Below are 18,839 nucleotides of genomic sequence, written 5' to 3' on the forward strand. Positions count from 1 at the left end.
CCCGTTCACTGATAATCCCATATAATTATCAGTATAACTGAACTTTTCATCACTATATCCACATTCTAATAAGTTGTAATAGATGTAACAGATAATTATATGAAAGAAGCTGGGAATAAGGTGTCACTAGCACAAATACTCTATTTGGGTGATATTAACAGTTGTGGCAAGCATAAGATAAACCAGATAAATATTCTGCATTCCTTAGTATTGATCAATTGAAGTATTATGTTCAGTTTTTGGTTCATACTTTCAAAGAGATTTAGACAAAATGAAAAGAGTTCAAGGAAAACAGCAAAAATAAGATATGGAAAATAAGATCCATGGGTAAAAGTTAAGAGAGCTGGACATGTTCACTCCAGATGATTGAGATGTGATACCTGCCCATAATAGGGATGCTATAAATAAGGCAGGTATCAGTTTTTCAGCCAATGAGGAGCAAAGAAACAATGGCTTTATGTTGCAACTGGTAATTTATGTTCAATATTTCAGGTAAAATTTGTAAATATAAGAACTTGTTGCCAGAGGAAGTTGTGAAATCACAGTCATGATTATATTCATGGTTAAATATTCATCTCTTAGATATTCAGTAGCAAATAAATCAGCTCTGCCATGATTCAGGGGAAATGGATTAATGACCCACTAGAGGTCTTTTCCAGCTCACATGATTCTTGGAAATTCTCACAAATTTCAGTGGATTGAAGTGAAGAAAATAAACTTCCCTTTGATTGCCATTTTTTAAAACAGAAAACAAGCCTGCATCTGTTAAAAGGAAAAGAATACAAAAGTTTGAGTAAAGCCAGGGAGGAACAAAATGACATACACCATAAAGATCTTGAACAATTGGCACAGAGAGAGATTTAAATAGACTTGTTTTCTCAAGTACTGTATAAAACATCTTATAAGGTATTACTATAAATGTAGGATATGTTTATTAAAATAGCACTCTTTTAGGAATAACAAGATCATTTTCTGAATTTTTCCCTTCAAGAAGTGTGTTTGATTCATGTACACACATACCTGAACTCAGCTGGTTGAAAGTACTTTGGGGGCAGATCCTCAGCTGCTGTCAATTGTCCTCTGCTCTGCCCCTCTTCTTTCGTATCAGATGTTGACCTTGTCATATATTATTAACGTATAATGCTGCCCAACACTTAACTGCAGTATATGAGTCAATACTGAATGTGAGAACACTGCTTAAAATTTACCATTACGAAGACTTTCTCAATTATCTTTTTATAAACTAGTTAGCAGATGTTCTCACTTTGTACTGAAGTGCTCTGTACCAGTCGAACACTGTATGCATTTGTTTGGTTGGTTTTTATTCATTTTTGGAATTTCAAGCTGTTGACCTACTAGATTTCAGTTTTATCCTAGCTGCTGCCCAAGGTGACCACTGATAATTACCAGTGAATATGTGTTAGTGATACTAAGCAGTTATCCAGAAACAGGTAAATAAAACTGTGGTGTCATGAATAGATTTTTCATTAGGTAATGGATCTTTCAATAGGTGCTTGACTCCTGATGCAGAGACTCGTCCAGACATAGTAGAAGTCAGTTCAATGATATCTGATGTGATGATGAAGTATTTAGATGGCTTGTCCACCTCCCAGTTTGCTTTGGAGAAGAAGCTGGAGCGCGAGAGGAGACGTACCCAGAGATATTTCATGGAGGCTAATAGGAATGCAGTGACATGTCACCAGCAGCTTGCCATCTTATCTCACGTAAGTAAATGACTTAGGGTTGTGTTTTTTCTTTTACACTGTGCTATGCCTGGACATTTTGTGGACTAATAAAATATATGCATTTCTCAATTAAAGGGCCTATTGTTTTATAAAATTAAAGTTGAAATCCATGTAGATTTTAAAATTTATTTTAAACTTAATATTTGTTAATTTTCCCATGTGCACACAAATACAAGTAACAGTTACAATATCTTACAAACTACCTTAATCCAATATTGAAAATGGCATGAATCAGACTGAAATATATTGTCTCTTGCATTTTTAATAGAATCTTCTAACATTTAATTATGTATGCACATTTTTAAATGGTTAGTGAATAGCAAAATGTACACTTGGCTGCAATGGAATAATTCTGTGCATGATTCACAAACAATGGCACCTACACATATTTAATTTTTAATTACAGGTTGGTAGAAAAAGAGCAGTGAGCTGATAATGTGTTTGCTAAGCTTGTCTTGCTATCTGATATAGTTCTTCAGAAACATCTTTTGCAGTTCTTTCATTTTGCTTCAAGCTTTGTTTTGAGAGCTTGTGTTCTGTGAGCTTAGTCAAGGATTTCAGTGTTTTACTTAATGAAGGTCAGCTCATATGTATTCTTGGAGAATTTACTGAAAAAAATGACAGAAAAAAGTTTTCTACAGTAAAAACTCATAGTATAAATTATTATAAACTCAAGAAAAAAGTAAAGTTATGATAATTTATACAGCTATACTGGTAGAGTCAGTAATCACATCTCTCTGAAGAGGGCACTTTTTAACACTTCTGTTATTTGAGCTCACCCGTATATCTCTCACTGAAAATTCTCTGTCTCCTCGAAAAAGATTGACAGTAGCTCCCAGTCCCCAGTCAGTGGATTTCTTAAAGATGCTTCCTTATCTTCATCACAGCTCAGTATAACATTTCATGGAACAAGTAACTTATTTTAGCATTGCCTAGTTTTGCCTTAATTTTCCAAACCTCCCACTCCCATAAAACAATCTTTATTAAATTATTCCAATTCAGATTTTCTTTTCAATTTAAAGGGACACCAAGACACATCACATTGATGTGAAATTTTGTGCTATGGTTAAAAGTCAATTATGATTATTATAACTGAAAGAAGGTATTGGGGAAAATATTCCCCCAGTTTACTTACTTTCCACATATGAAAGCTCACTTTGTTTATAGTCATTTTCAGTATCTTTTGGGTGGTCAGACACTTCCTGTCTCATGCACTAAAAGGATAACATCAATGTCGTCATGCACAGCTGTGGAAGAGCTCAAGAAAGTGCTTGCCAGGTTTTGGAAGATGGTATTTAAATAGGCAATTAAAAAAAATCTTACTGTAGGTTAAAAACTAAAAATGTATTTACTTGTATACACATACGTTATGCAACAGTATGAAACCAAGCAAATATGCAATAGTATGAAACCAAGCAATTTATATTTAAACATTCTCCTAACAACTGAAATAACTTGAGTTCACTGTGCTTTACTTTAACAAAACTCGCATATAAAATACAAATTTTCTTAGTGTTAAATCCTGGTTCTGGTTCTGATACTAAGGAGTACCTAGGAGCCTTGCTGCCATGTATGCTTGCTTTTTGCCCAGATGACCAATCTGGAGGACCTTCAGGCCTCAGTCCATGGCCAGGGTCTATAATGCTGCTTAGTAAGAAGCTCCTGCAAATGATTTCCCCATCTTCCTGAGGATCCTGATCCTATTTGTGTTCAACACACAGGATGCAGAAGCTGCTGCATGGATTTCCTGTCTTGGCTAGGGAGAAGCTCAAAAGAGGAATTTGTTGCCATTTTCATTTTAGAAAATTGATACTTTGTAGGGGTTGCATGGGAGAGGTTGTAATCTCGCTGCCCTTCAATTGTCTTGTGGCATGTGGGGTTCTTTGACATTATGGCCCTTAAACACTGCCCTGGGCTGAAAGTTCCATTGTGAAGTATGTGACTGTAGCAACATACATTATATGTAGAGTAATTCACCCCATTGCCATAGAATTGTGCTTCAGAATCTGAGCCGCCTCTTTGAGTGGTTGCAGACGTATACCACTCAGGTTTGTGCGTTCCCAGAACACTGAAGCCAGAAAGCTTTGCCTAGAAAGTATCCATAGGAACAATGCTTATGCTGTCTGGTCCCATAGCCCTGCCTGTGGCTATTTAAAGGCGGTGCCATGCCAACTCCCTCAGTTCCTTCTCACCATCCACAGCTTGAGTCAGAACATTCTATGTTGTGTCTCACCTCATACTTTTCTATCAGTATTTCTATGATTTCGTTGTATATAGTGAGCTATTTATTGTTAGCTATAGCAAGTACCCTTAGGTTTTAGGTAGTAGTTAAGTAGGATTTAGCCTGGTGGGCTGCCCTTGTCAGGTTTTAAACACTGCCCATTGTGTAGGGTAGCTATCCTTAATACTAACCTCCACACACTCGGAGTTTATTGTACCTAGAAAAGAAGGGCACATTATGGAAAGATGCTCCATCTGTAAGTCAACTAAGATGAGAATGAGTACTTGTGGCACCTTAGAGACTAACCAATTTATTTGAGCATAAGCTTTCGTGAGCTACGTGAGCTCACGAAAGCTTATGCTCAAATAAATTGGTTAGTCTCTAAGGTGCCACAAGTACTCCTTTTCTTTTTGAGAATACAGACTAACACGGCTGTTACTCTGAAACCTAAGATGAGAATGTAGGTGTCAAGAGCTTTGTGCATCAAGTGGCACCTTGTGGAGCAGGCCATGTGGCTTTCTTTGGTGCTGGGAAGCTTAACTTTGGACACCCATGTTTTAAAAACTTGGTCTTTGTATGTCACGCATCTAACATTTAATAGAATCTGTACAATAAATTTAAAGTAAGTTACTTTTATTCAATTGCTGTAGAAATACCTATTGGATTACATAGTCAGCATCCGTTATCATTTCATGATTAGACATGATCTCAAGAGTTGGCTACCTTAGCTGTAATGCTTAGAAGTTCTGAGGAAGCAAACATATTCACATACCCTGGTTGGGGCATAAAAATGGGATGTAATTTCTCTAACTGCCAGTTTTTTCCACTTAAATGATCAAAATCCAAAAACCAATTCAGGCTAAATTTGACATTTGGCTGAAAGTTCTGCAGGAAATTCCAACATTTCAAAATTTCTTTACATTCTGAATCAGAATGAGAAGTTGAAATTTCAAAATTTCTCTGAGTGGAAATTAAAAAAAAAAAATTGATTTGGAAGCGTTCCAAACCTTTTATTTTATTAATGTCAAAACATTTTGTTTTGATTAGGTAAAATTGTTTCATTTTGAAAATGTCAAAACATAAGACAAAATATTGCATATTATACACAGAAGTAAAATATAAGCTATAATATTAAAATTAAATTATAAAAATCAAAATGAAATAAAACAATAGTCAAAATGCTACATTTTTACCTGATTGAAATGAAACATTGACACTGAAATTAAATGTTTTTATTAAACAAAAAATGAAAATGACTTTTTCCCATAGAAAATTTCATCAAAAGCGACACATTCCTGAAAACATTTCAAAGACATTTTCGTCTCTCAAAATTTTTTGATCAGTTCTACTTCAATTGCTGTCTAAAATTATGTAGAGAGAAGTATTGAGTGAGGTCTTTTACATGCTTTGATTGGGGGGGCAAGGAGTCTGGTGTGCCCTTTTCATCTTAACGAGGCCCCCTTTGTAGTCATAGACAGGCAGTTGAAAAAAATACAGACTTGAAGCTTTTTGTATTTCCCAGTAACCTGAATAAGTAGATATTCCTTCAGCGTTCCCAATTTTCAGTGCCTTCTTGGAAGGATTGTCACTTTTGTCCCATTCTGCAGTTGTGATTGGGCATTTTGGTGCTTATCTTTTATATCACTATTCCATTGGGAGCTGAACTTCTGTTTATTTTTACATGAATAAACTCTTTATTTTTAACTTGACAAGTTCAAATATTATGCCGTTTTGGATAGGTTCAAAAATTTCTGCGTAACCTGAATATTAGAGCTCCCTTCCTGAAATGCATCGGGATCTCTTTGCACTGTTTCACCAACACAAAGCAGCTCTACAGTCAGTGCAGTGGCTGGAATCCTGCAGTAATATAGAAGCAGCTCCTACACTTTTCCTCCCAATGAATGGCAAGTGGCATGGCCAGTGGGAAGGAGAATGGCCTGGGCTTTTCGGTGCCCCAGTAATCCCTGGTTGTTGTGACTGCCCCCTGAAGCTACTGGCAGCTAGTGTCATGAAGAGCGGCTGTAACTTACACAATAAAACTGGACAGTCACATAACCAGTTCAGAATCGGGGGCGTTCAAAGTGACTTAATTCCACTTTTGCCTTGCAATCTTCTAACATCTCTAAACTGAGCTCTGCACTCCCTAGCCACAGCTAAGGATGGTGGCCCTACTTCTGATAACCTTGCATTTGTTTCCAAGTATCATCTGCATTACAAGGGGAAAATTTAGTTAGCAAAACAGTTATGAGTTTGTTATTTTTACTCTTGTCAGCTCCAGAACACAAATAAGAATTGGATTAGTTTAATGTTTATTTTTATTTTCCTCTTCATTTGTGCCTAGATGTATCTTTTACTTGATGGATTTGAGTATTATTCATTGGTGAGGGTTAAATTAAATACAACTTCAGCCAGTCAGATACTAGTTCATTCCTAACAGTATTTTTCTTTTAAAACAATTGCGTATGTATGTTTAGGCTGATCTCTTATTAGTTGAAGGAAATAATATGTTTGTTTTCAAATCATTCAGAATGCAACAGGTTATTAATGTTACAGTGAGCATAATACAATCTTGACTTTAATTTCAAATATGCAAACCTTGTACTTGTTGTGATTACAGTTTCATGTAGGCAGCTTACATCTGCACTGATGTACACAATTGTTTTTTGTTTTAAAATGACCAAGGACCATTATTTGTCTTGAAAATCTAGCCCTCCATGAACTGTTATCTTCTTCCTCTTTTGCTCTATCGATCTCATCCTGACGCTGCTCCATGTTGGCATTTAATTAGCACATATTTGAACTACAGTTTAAGAACTGGAAGCTAGTTTTTGTATGATTAAAAAAACCTGGAAGAGGTTGTTTGCTTAATCATAGTATAGTATAATCAGTAAACTTTTACAGGATTTGGGAGAATAAGATACGTCCGTTGTGAAAAATGTTTTGGTGGTATTATTTTTTCAAGAGTTGCTGAATGTGGTAAATTAGCCATTTCTTGTATGATTTATTTTCTAAATTGTCAGCTGTGAAAATATATGATCAACATATCAAGGACATTAGAAAGACAAGGACAAATGTATTAATTAATTTCATTTAGTTGCAGTTCATTAATGTGTTCAAGTGTTTTTATGCCATTTATTATAGTGGTATCATCACTGCTCTGCAATTAAGAGTGGTAATTATAACCCTCTACGCTCACCCCACCGTCCTTTTATTTTAGGGTTTTATATTTCTATAAATGTATTTAATATTTATAATATTTTACAATATTTTATATTATATAATATAAAAACACTATGGGCTGAAATGTGGCAAAAAATACCCAAGTCAAAGAGCAATAACTTTCTTTTTATTACTTTTTTTAAAACGTTCAATCATTTCTGAAAGTTTGTGTTGCGAACAGGTCAGAAAGAAATTTAACAGTATAAGGTTTTTTGTTTTTCATAATCATAGGTTCCTAGAAGTTAGCAATGGAAGAGATTTATTATATAGAGAGTCCACCCCTTTGAAAGTGGAAGATACAATCTTCTGATAGTGCTCATATCCTTGGTGATGAGGGCCATATAAATACATGGATGGGGAGAGTGTGTGTGTGTGTTTGTGTGTCAGATATTGCACTGATACACCAATGTCGGGAAGGTGGTGATTATAGAGAGGAATAGGAGTAGGGAGTGCACTCAACAGGTTAACTCCACAGAGCACTTGGAAAGGAAGCAGAAGTGTGGTTCATGTATAGCAATAGTTTTTCAAAGAACAGTAAGAGGTGAGACACAATTTATTTAGCTTATATACTTAAAAATAAGAAAGGGCTTTTGCTCCAGATGGGGAAGATTGGAGCAAGATTTTCTGTTATGCCTTCCCTCCTCTTATCAAGGGCCATCAGAAAGTTCAGGCAAGGCAGGACATTGAAAATCTGATTCTCGGGCCTTCAGAGCACAATGAAAAAAATCTACATATCAACTTCTAATTCTCTCAGATCTTCTGTCTCAGACAGATCTTACACCCAGATCTGAAATCACTGCACTTGGTGGCTGGGATTATAGCATTTTGCTAAAAAACAGACTTCAGCTGCTCTTAAGAAATGCATCAAATCGTGCACAGAAGTTATTTATCCTGCACAGTTAAGACTTATGCTTTACAATGGAAAATAGAAGGATTCTGAGACTTGCCGTCCAACAATCATGAAAACAGTGGGCTGCTGACACAACATGCTGGTTATATAAAGGTCTGCTTTCCTCATTCTCAGAGAAGTCATGGAAATAGTAGGACCAGTTGTGAGTCTCTCTGGCATGGAGGACCCGGGAAGGGGTAGGAGCTGTGATCCATCCAAGGGGAAAGGGATTGAGGAAGAAGCCTGCATTAGAAATCTGGCAGGAAGTTTTGAGAAGAGCTGGGCAAAGACAGGAACTCAGTATAAGGAGGGCTGAACCCCTGAGAAAAAGGGACACAATTCACCTGGACCCTCATGAGGGGTGTGAAGGGGTTGACTAACCACTGGTGCCTGTAAGGCAGGAGGGGCAACATTGCTTCCTTGTTAGGTGGCCTTTCTGGATGGGTCTCTTAATTTCCAGCTCCCTGAAAGTATTTCTACCCAGCTCCCTGGAACTATTTCTGGCTGGAAGTATTTCATGATTTCTACCCACAGAGCCTGTTTCGGATGTCAAGATAATCAAGTATAGCCACTTTCACCCAGACATCGTCTTGGGCAGAGACTGTGTCCAGTCCCTGGTATGCAGGTGCTGGCCTTGTGGCATACCAGCTCCTGTCAGGTAAGGTGAGAACAGGGTGGCCCACTGATCAGGTGGCACTGGGTTGCCGTCTGCCACTTACTCAGACATCACCAAGAAAGCCTCTGGGTTGTCCCCAGGGCCTGTCTTTGTGAGTTTTACTGCCACAGGTGGGGCCACTTGGCCTGGGTTACAGCCACTGGAGGGGGAACCGTGTGGAGACCCGAAGATTCCATCAGGGCCATTACTTATTGGAACAGCCTTTGCTGCTGTTCCTGCTGTTCTGCCCATAAGACCCAGACCAGCTGATGCTGGTGGGCAGCTATTTGCTGCAGGAGTTGCAGCTGCTGGTTTTCAGTCATCCATTTGAGAAGACACTCTATATTCATGTTGTCTGTCCTATCAACCCATTCCTTTAAGTCTAGGGTATTTGTCTGTCTGGGTCAGTCAGTCCCCCTGCTCTCCAGGGGTGGGAAGGATGCCTGCATTCTCCAACCGTTGTGAAGGGGTTGACTCACCACTGGCACCTCCTTGTGGCTGGGCATGGTGTAGCATGTCTCCCCCTGCTGGGTGGCTCCTGCCAACGGCTGCTCCACCTCTGCAATGACCTGCCTCTTCCTGTGATTTAGCCCTTCAGCCAGTTCACTTAAAATGTCTCCCCTTCTGGGGTAGTCCGGGAACAAAAAGCAAGGGGAATTAACACCATTAAGCTGAGCTAGTAAGAGATAGATAAAAATGATGTTGCTTTTAGGATTAATTTTTAGATTGCTACAATTTTATCTTCAGGTGCACACTGAAAATTAAGTTTTCCATGTTACTACCTTATTGTAATGTGGTAACGCTGGAATCTACAGTCCTAAAACATTCCAAAAATAGTACCTTTTTATAGTATTGTAGTCAGCAGTCTGGTATATGAGTACCTCATCTGCATTAATAAATGTATCCTCTACACACTTTGAGGCAGGGAAGTATTGCTATTCCCGTTTTACAGATGGAAAAATTGAGGAACAGAAAATTGTGAAATACATTAGATCCCTTGTGAAGCCTTTGACAGAGTTTCCTAAATCCTAGTCCAGTACTGAGCCATAAACTTATCCTTCCTGTTAGGTGTTGCCGTGGAAATTCCTGAGGATTCATTTATTTAGTCTTCTGGGTTGAGTTGTAGAATTGGGAATGGGGGAGAGAATGGAGGGAATAATTGGCTTAAACTGTTGGGCAGTTAGCACTACTGTCAGTATTTAGGACAGTATTTAGGAGTTTGACTAAGTGACCTTCAAAGGAGTGGAGGAGTTGGAATTACATTCATTTTGCACAGCCACGGTGAGATGACAGTCACCTTACGGGAGGTGTATGGAGAAGGTCTGAGAATCAGTTAATATCCAGAAGATTAAGTACCTAACAGAGCACCCTTCGTAAATGCAGACTGTTTGGGAGAAACTTTATTGTCCCCTGAAATTACTGAATATTAAAGTACAATAATACAAATAAATAATAATAATAAAGTTAATGATCTGTTTTATGTTCTTTTTATATATTGTTTCTATTTTTACGTATAATAGCTATTGTTTGTAAGTAAATTCATCCTTTGTTTTACATTATCCTGTTGGAGTGTTGTATGATAAAAGGGAATAGGAGATAAATAATATAAACTGGTCTGCCTTCAAAACATGTCTCATTAAAATAGAGGCATAAGAGGGATCAGAGAGCTTTACCGTGTCCTGAAAAGCTATAAACAGAGTGGTGGTTGGAGCATTTTCTATTCATTAAAGACCTCCTTGTTATGGACAGATTCAGCACATACAGGAGACACTTACGACAGCAGGATAATTTGTATGCCAGTTTTTGATTTTCTTAGCTTTATGTCAACAATAATAGCCAGCATCAGGTTGGTTCCACTTCATGAGGTCTCTGACGCATATACATCAAGCTTACTTTAGTTTTTATTTTTTTTAACTAAACTTGATTGCCTTACACTTTATGATGTCAGGAAACCTGTCTGCTTTTAATTGTCCAAGCTGAAAGAGGTTAAATCTCTCATCTTGGTTGTCTGTGGGACCTGTCTATGTCTTTGTTCAATATTTCTATCTTTAAATCCAATATTTGTTCATATTTTCAAATTGTTTCCCTTTTGGTTGTAGAGAACACACATGGTGAAAAAGAGCTTTGTCAGTACTCTTTGCAACCTATTTTTGGAGTTGAAATAGAATTTCTAGGACATCTTTTATATGAAAAGTAAAAATCATTTCAGTTAAGTAAAGGGCCCTTCCATAAATGCAGAATCACTGGTAGAATGAGAGAGCAGGACAAGCAGCCGAGTAAGAACTATAATTTTTTTTAATGAATTATGGCTTTTTAATATCAGATTTTATAATGAGCCTCGGACATTGTTGTGAAAAGGAAAATTGGTAATATTTCCTTCACTAGTTCTCCTCTTTGTTCTTCATTGTCAGGAGCATTCTGAGAAGTCAAGCCTCAGCAGCAGCAGCAACGGAGCAGCCAGTTTCAAAAGTGAATTTTCAGAAAGCACTGATATTCCAACCGAAAACTTTCATCCAACATGTGGAAAAGATGAAGACAGAACATGTGATGAAATCCTATCAGATGACAACTACACTTTAGAAAACTCTGAGAAAGGTAGTCAATAGCAGAAGAAACACCAGGAATGATAGCATTGTGCTCAGAGCTTAGTTAAAAGCTTCCTTTCTGCTTTTGTTTTTATGCACAGATGTCTTCTCTGAATTAGATGATGAGCTGGACATATCAGATAATTCCAGCAGCTCCAGTTCAAGTCCTTTGAAAGAGTCTGCATTTGGTGAGTTTCTTTGCACACAAAGCAATACACTGATTTCTAACAGTAAGACATCTGAGTTGTTCTGAAATATTTGGGGACTTTCTGATTAATTGCAACTTCTTCATCTGTTGGAAGAGCAAAGGCCCCCAGTAAAAGAAAACTAAGAGAAACGTTCCCTAGTGTTGCCATTTTTTCACTGCCATATAATGCTGTTTTATTTTGTATAGCATCTTTCTTATGAGATTATCCGAATATACTAACCACTTTTAAAAAGCAGATGGATAGAGAAATTGAGATGCTGTATAGGCAAAGGAGAAAAGATACGTTTTCAGATTTGAAAAATAAGAGAGCTGATGAGATAGAGAGGTAGAAGAAGGCTGCTGCATATGGAGCTGCAGAGGAGGAGGCTCTTGCATCAACAATGGTGAGATTATGTGAAAGAATAAAAAGGTGGCCTATGTTAGATAAACAGAGGGAGTGGAGAGAGATACAGTCTGGATATGCATTTGAGTGTGATTGTATGGAATTGGATTATGCAGTGTGGTTAGATGTTGGAATCAAAAGGGAGTTTACTACAGAGTGTAGTCATCTGTGTGCCCATGCTTGGTTATTACGGTTGAAAGACAGATGGAGTTTAGTTTAGGTGGAGTTTAGTTTTAGTAAGCCAGCATGTAAATGCTGGCTTACTGGTGATTTCCTGGATTTTTAGCAATTTTATTACTAAATGGGCTCTTAATCTGTGGGTCAGAAGCAGGTGTCAGAAGGTTGCCACCCCCTTGCCCTGGTTAAATGGGAAGAGATCCTACAGGCATCTTGGTGTGGAAAAGGGGATCATGGTACTGAAAAGCTTAATAACACTACTGAGCCAAAATCAGAAATTCCATCTCACAGGGAATTTGAATATTTAAGCATTTGTTTTTGTCCTGAATCAGGATGAAAAACTGAAACAATTTTTTTTTTTATGGAGTGAAAAGTTCCAAAAAGTTTTGCTTCAGAAATGTCAAACTATTTTGTTTTGTCATTTCTGATCTAAACAAAATATTTCAATATTTACCATTTTTTTTTCATTTTGGTTTGTTGAACTGACTCAAATTATTTCGTTTCAGTTCAATTCAACATTAAACTGTGTTTCCCTATGGCAGCGCATTGCCTCATAGGAGTTACAGCTGATAACCCTTTTCTCTCCTGTGGGCTGGGCCAACTTGCTGGACTACATCTTGCATGATGCACCTGCAAACAAATGATTCCCATATACCATTCTGCTCAGTCAGAGGGGAGACTGCGTTACATTGGGAGATGCAGTCTGGCCAGGCAATTCAGTCCATAGGAGAGAATGAGGCCACGAGTCATCCAAACTACCATTCCCATGAGACAATTTCCCACCATAGGGAAATGCAGTTTTGTGTTAAACTGACTCAAAATTAAACATTTCAGGTTTGTTCAGCAAACCAAAATATTTCAGTTTTGGTCAAACCTTCCAAAAATGACATTTTGTTTTGGTTTTCCCCACAGAAAATCAAATTATTTGGGTAAAATCTCAAGTTTCCTGCAGAATATTTTAATTTTGTGGAAACTGCATCTACCATCAAAATATCATTCAGATAGAAAATTCCTGACCACCTGTTTAAGAAGTTCGGAAAGGTGGAAGAAATGCAGTTGACTGAAGATTTTTTGTGGGGTTTTATTCCAGGCTTCAAGAACCATTCAGAATGTTGCTGTTTTGGTAAGGTTGTTACAATGCAGTGCTAATTACTAGATGGTTTCCCTTCTTCCATCACACGTACTGACTGATATGTCTTCTTGTTGATTTAAGTGTCTAGCCAGTAGAGGGGGAAAACACAAAATAACTGGATAATGCTCTTTAAAGTCCCTTAATAATTTTTGGAGAAGGTAGCAGCCTACATTTGAAGTTGTTATTTGTACAGCTCTTTCAAATGACTCATAATTTATTACCAGTTCTGGCCTATAAGTGACATCCCATCCCAAAAATGTCATGTTGTATAATAAATAAATTTCTAACCATCAGAGGAGTGAAGTTTTGGAATTGCCTTCCAAGGGAAGCAGTGGGGGCAAAAGACCTATCTGGCTTTAAGATTAAACTCGATAAGTTTATGGAGGAGATGGTATGATGGGATAACATGGTTTTGGTAATTAAATATTCATGGTAAATAGGCCCAATGGCCTGTGATGGGCTATTAGATGGGGTGGGATCCGAGTTACCCAGGAAAGAATTTTCTGTAGTATCTGGCTGATGAATCTTGCCCATATGCTCAAGGTTTAGCTGATCACCATATTTGGGGTCGGGAAGGAATTTTCCTGCAGGGCAGATTGGAAGAGGCCCTGGAGGTTTTTCGCCTTCCTCTGTAGCATGGGGCACGGGTCACTTGCTGGAGGATTCTCTGCTCCTTGAAGTCTTTAAACTACGATTTGAGGACTTCAATAGCACAGATATAGGTGTGAGGTTTTTTGCAGGAGTGGTGGGTGAAATTCTGTGGCCTGCGTTGTGCAGGAGGTCAGACTAGATGATCATAATGGTCCCTTCTGACCTAAATATCTATGAAACTATGAATCTAAATTGCTTGTCATTCATTTTTCTTGGGCTGTGATTTGCACACCAACAAAGCATCTTCATTTACTAATGGCTAAATAGCTCTTTGCCAAGTTTCAGCTCATCCACTGAAGTGCCTAACGGGGAAAGAATCCATCAGTTCCTCTTACACCCATTAATTTTAGTCAGAAATTCCAGAATTTGTCACATTTCCCCACCAAGAAAGTTTGTAACTGGTACAAAACCACTGCTGGGTTACATTTAAGAAAAATAATTACATAAATCACAGATTTTAGATCACCAGGCTGTGGTTTCTACTTAATGCTGAATATTTTCAGTGTTGGGTATAAAAAGTTGTCAAAAGTTCTTTTCTACTAGGAAAAATAAAAGGCAACTTTATGAAAAATATTCGTTTTTTAAAATTTTTAAAGTTCCCTCATATTTGTAGCATCTTTATTAGAGCTATAAGGAATTTTTGACAACATATTTTTCAACAGAAAATGCAACATCTAAACTGAAACTTTTCTTGGAAAAGGGTTGGTTTTGATGAATTTTTTAACTTGAAAAAAAGTTTTCAAAACAGTTTTGAAATTGTTGAAACATTTTGTTTTGACATTTTCTAAATGAAAAACTCTGGTTTTTGTTTTTTCTGGATCAAAATGACTTTTTGTTTCTCTCTCTCTCTGTATATATTATTTATTTATTTATTTAAAAAATAGGATATGGTTAAAATTGAAACAAAATATTTAAATTGATCCAAACCAGTTATTTTCTCCCAGAATTTAGTTTTTGTGAAGATTTTTGAGATTTTGACTTTTTGTCCTGATTTGGGAAAGGGAATTTTTCACACAACAGGTAAAACTCTTTCCCATCCAGCTCTAATGATTGTGATATTGTGTATCATTCCTATGAATATGTTTTTTCAGCATGCACCCCTGCTTTACAAGTGAATAACAGCACCCAGGAATTCTAGACATCACTCACTCTTTCTCTGTACGATTCGCCTTCTCCTCCCTATTTGAAACTTCCGGATCTTTTGCAAAAAGGCATTCCGTGCCAAAATGTTCTATGGGACAGAAACTGGTGTGCAGGATAAGTATAATACAGAAGTATTTGGCCCGATTATGGGCCAGGAGATACTGTGATATGCTTAATTATATACTTTATGCCCTTTTTAAAAATAAATCTGTAAAGGTAGAACTGTATTTAACAGTTATAAGAAGAAGGGGACTGAGCTTGTAGTGCAGTCATTTTTAACTTCACAAGACAGATTCCCATAACAACTTCAAGTTTGCCCTATGCAAAAAACCTCATATGCTGTCATAATTGTTCATGCTTCCTGACGATGACTTGTATCTGATCTTACTGGGTGTACTGAGTCAGGAGTTGACTTAGTACCCTGTCACACAAATCCCCACTCTCGATTGAGGGTGCCAATTAACTCAGTAGAGATATAGCGGAGGGGATAATTGGATGAAAGTAACCCCAGCAGCTGGAACGCTATGAGGATACTTAACATGGGGAAATAGATTCAATATGTGTTCTGAACCAGCCACTCCCAGTCTCTATTCAAACCCAAGTTAATGGTATCTAGTTTGCATATTAATTCAAGATCAGCAGTTTCTCATTGGAGTCTGTTTTGAAGCTTTTCTGTTGCAGACAAAATAGTGCTATATGAAATTGTTGTTAAAATCATTTTAAAAAAATAGTTTCCTTGAAAGATATTTTGTAGGTTAGACAAGAGCGTAGTTAATTATTTATGATCTTCCCTGTGTGTCTATTGCAGTGGGGATATTGTGTCTTTTGGTCACAGTTCATATAGGAACGAATCCTTTTAATTGTCTTAAGCTTATTAATAAAGAACAGAGATTTATGTGATACTAAGCAAAGAGAACAGAAACAGAAAATGGTTACAAGCAAACAAAATAACATGCTTTATAGGCCTAAAACGTAATTCTAGCAAATTGTGTCTTCTTAAATGGCTTTCTCACTTACAGCGTCCCCATCCGTTCCTCGCAGGAGGATCCAATGTTCAGAGAATCAGAGGGTGTTGTCCTTTTTGTTACCAACAGTGTTGAACAACTAGAATGTCTTTTTACTCTCCTTATATTTCCCCAAATCCATTGTCTATGCCTTGAGAGTCAGGTAGATTCCCTAGGGTACAGACTCTGTCCTCCAGTGTGCTTAGTACACTGTTTCCTCCACCACTTGTAGCTTGATTGTTTACCTTATATGTTAATATACTTTCATGGTCAATCCATATTCCATTATCTGTGTCAGGCTTGATTTATGCACTGCCTCCAAAACACATTTTAAGAATATATATCTGGCACATATACATAACTTTATACACAGTCCATACACACATCATGGTGTTCCTGACCAGCATGTCACCAGTTTACGTATGATACCTTACAAGAAACACTTTTATAGGACAGTATGTGTGCAGTTGATTCAGTATAGGCCAAGACTATAGCAGGGTTAAAAAAGAACTAGATAAATTCATGGAGGATAGGTCCATCAATGGCTATTAGCCACAATGGACAGGGATGGTGTCCCTAGCCTCCGTTTGCCAGAGGCTGAGAGTGGGCACATTCAGCACCCATGGAGTCAATGCCTATGCAGGATGTAGTTGCTGAAATTGCAGCTACTGCCCAGGATCAACTAAAATAACTTTTAAAAAGCTTATAAAAACTATTATATATAATTTGGTTAATTTGACCTTGCTACTGAGAAGATGTTAGAAAAAGCATTTAAAAAAAACAAATACTGTTATTGTTTTCCCCTCCCTCAGGCACACCAATGATTCTTATATGAGCGCTGATTTAATTTTTCTTTCAGTCCAGTTAGTTTTAGGAGGCATTTTTTTAAAGACACTACCAGACAGAAAAGCAAAGCAAAGCAAAACATTCTCTCTTCCTATTTTTTATAGTCTTCTCTCCTTGTCACAATATCTTCACTTGATATTACATGTTGTAAGCAGAGGCAAGAAGATGGTCAGACTACTGCAAGGGGAAAATTTTAAAAACTGTGCACTAGAATTTATTTATATGACTTTTACTGATGTTCATGTGAGTCCTGAAACTAAATCCTTAAATATTCCTTTGAATTAAGTCTCCAGTTAAAGATGGCAATCATAGTAACTTTCCTGGTGCCCCACTGATTTTCTTAAAAGACCTCACAGAATTAATAGAAATTTTCATAGTAGAGGGACTGGTAAAGATCAAAGGATCTGGCCTAGACACTTCCCCTAAAAGTTATGAGGGAGTCCTCTTCCCAGCTCCAACCATTTTGTGCAAGCTCATTTATAGGGGCCCAATCCAGTAGGTGAACTCTGAGTAGGCCTTTCAGATTGGATCCTGCAGGCAAGTTTGGCAGAGCAACTCCTATTTTCCATGGTTCATGAATCACTCTGGGACTTAGGCTCTGGACCCCTGGGTTGGGGCAGCAGCAGATACCCAGAAGCAGAAACATAGGTGCCTATGGAACATTTACTGCAAAAATTTAGATGCCAAATGAGTTTAGGCACTTGCAGGTTCAGGGGCACACTTACTGGACTTCTGTGAAACCCAGTGGAGCCTGATTCTGGGGTTTAGGCATGTAAAGTGGTAGTTAGGTACCTACATTCTTCTGTGAATCTAGTCTCTGGATGATATTTATTTCTTTTGCCTTCAGACTACCATAAACTAACGGCTGGTCTACACTGTCGACAAATCCATACCCGTAAAAGATGTAGCTATACTGACCTAACCCCTGGTGTAGACAGTGCTAGGTTGATGGAAAAATTCTTCCATTACTCTAGCTCTACTGCCTCTTGGGAAAGTGGATTACCTACACCGACAAGATAACCCCTTCCATCGGTATAGGTAGAGTCTACACTGAAGTGTTACAGCAGCTGCAGCTGTGCTGCTGTAGTATTTCAAATGTGGACAGGCCCTAAGAAATGTGTCTCAACGCTCATGGCTTGTCTACCTGGGGATACTAGGGAAGTTAAGACAAATCAACTAAAGGTCAGAAGTCAACGTGCATAAATTAAAGCACATTACTCCCCACCCAGGTGGATGTTCTGTTTCAGGAGTAAAGTAGCCTTAGTTACCTGTGCCTTAATCCTCCTCCAAGGAGGATTAATATATAGCAAACAAGTAAGACCACTTTACTTCTGATTAAGAGCTTCAACACGGGTGGAGGTGGGGTTTACACACTTTAATTTATGCCCATTGACTTTTCACTTTTAGTTGATTCTCCTTAACTTCTCCGAGCGTCCTTGTGTAGACATGCCCTCAATTTACAAGCCATTTGGACTAAACCATATTTTCCCCACACAACACCATTGTCCCCATTCAAACTGTAGCCTGATCTACAGATTATGTATACATTATTTTGCTTACTTAAGAATTCCCAGTTATCACTTTGAGGGTTGACAGGTTCTTGACCCAAGATCAGGCCCAGTATTACTAAAATTACAGTATAGTTGTGCACACTCCGATGTGCACAGTTGCAACACTCACACTATAGGAACTCTTCTATATTTACAATAATTTATTAATACATTTAGCACAGTCACAAACACTCTAACTAGTAAGGTGGACAGAGATAATACAGAATGTACATCTGAACATTCATATACTCTCACCGTCACTTGCAGATGAACTTAAATTGTTAGCCATTATCTTCCTCATCATTACCAGTTGCAATCATTCTGGCACCTCCCAAGAGCTACATCTCTCCCTCCCTCCCCACCTCCCTCCCCCAGCTGGGATACAGCTTTTATAAAATGTTACACGGATACCACTATGTCTAATGCATATTC

General features: G+C 37.8%; 1 protein-coding gene across 2 annotated transcripts in view; it reads left to right on the forward strand.

Moving 5' to 3' along the window:
* The window catches only part of NEK10 (NIMA related kinase 10), a 171,286-nt gene that overhangs the window by 105,149 nt on the left and 47,298 nt on the right, over positions 1–18,839 (forward strand). For both annotated transcript variants that reach the window (XM_043540909.1, XM_043540908.1), the window contains exons 26-28: positions 1,511–1,724; positions 11,141–11,324; positions 11,416–11,502. In XM_043540909.1, the coding sequence (XP_043396844.1) occupies positions 1,511–1,724; positions 11,141–11,324; positions 11,416–11,502 (485 nt within the window). The remainder of the gene's footprint in view (positions 1–1,510; positions 1,725–11,140; positions 11,325–11,415; positions 11,503–18,839) is intronic.

Source organism: Chelonia mydas, chromosome 2 (assembly GCF_015237465.2).
Source record: "Chelonia mydas isolate rCheMyd1 chromosome 2, rCheMyd1.pri.v2, whole genome shotgun sequence".
Taxonomy (NCBI): Eukaryota; Metazoa; Chordata; order Testudines; family Cheloniidae; genus Chelonia; species Chelonia mydas.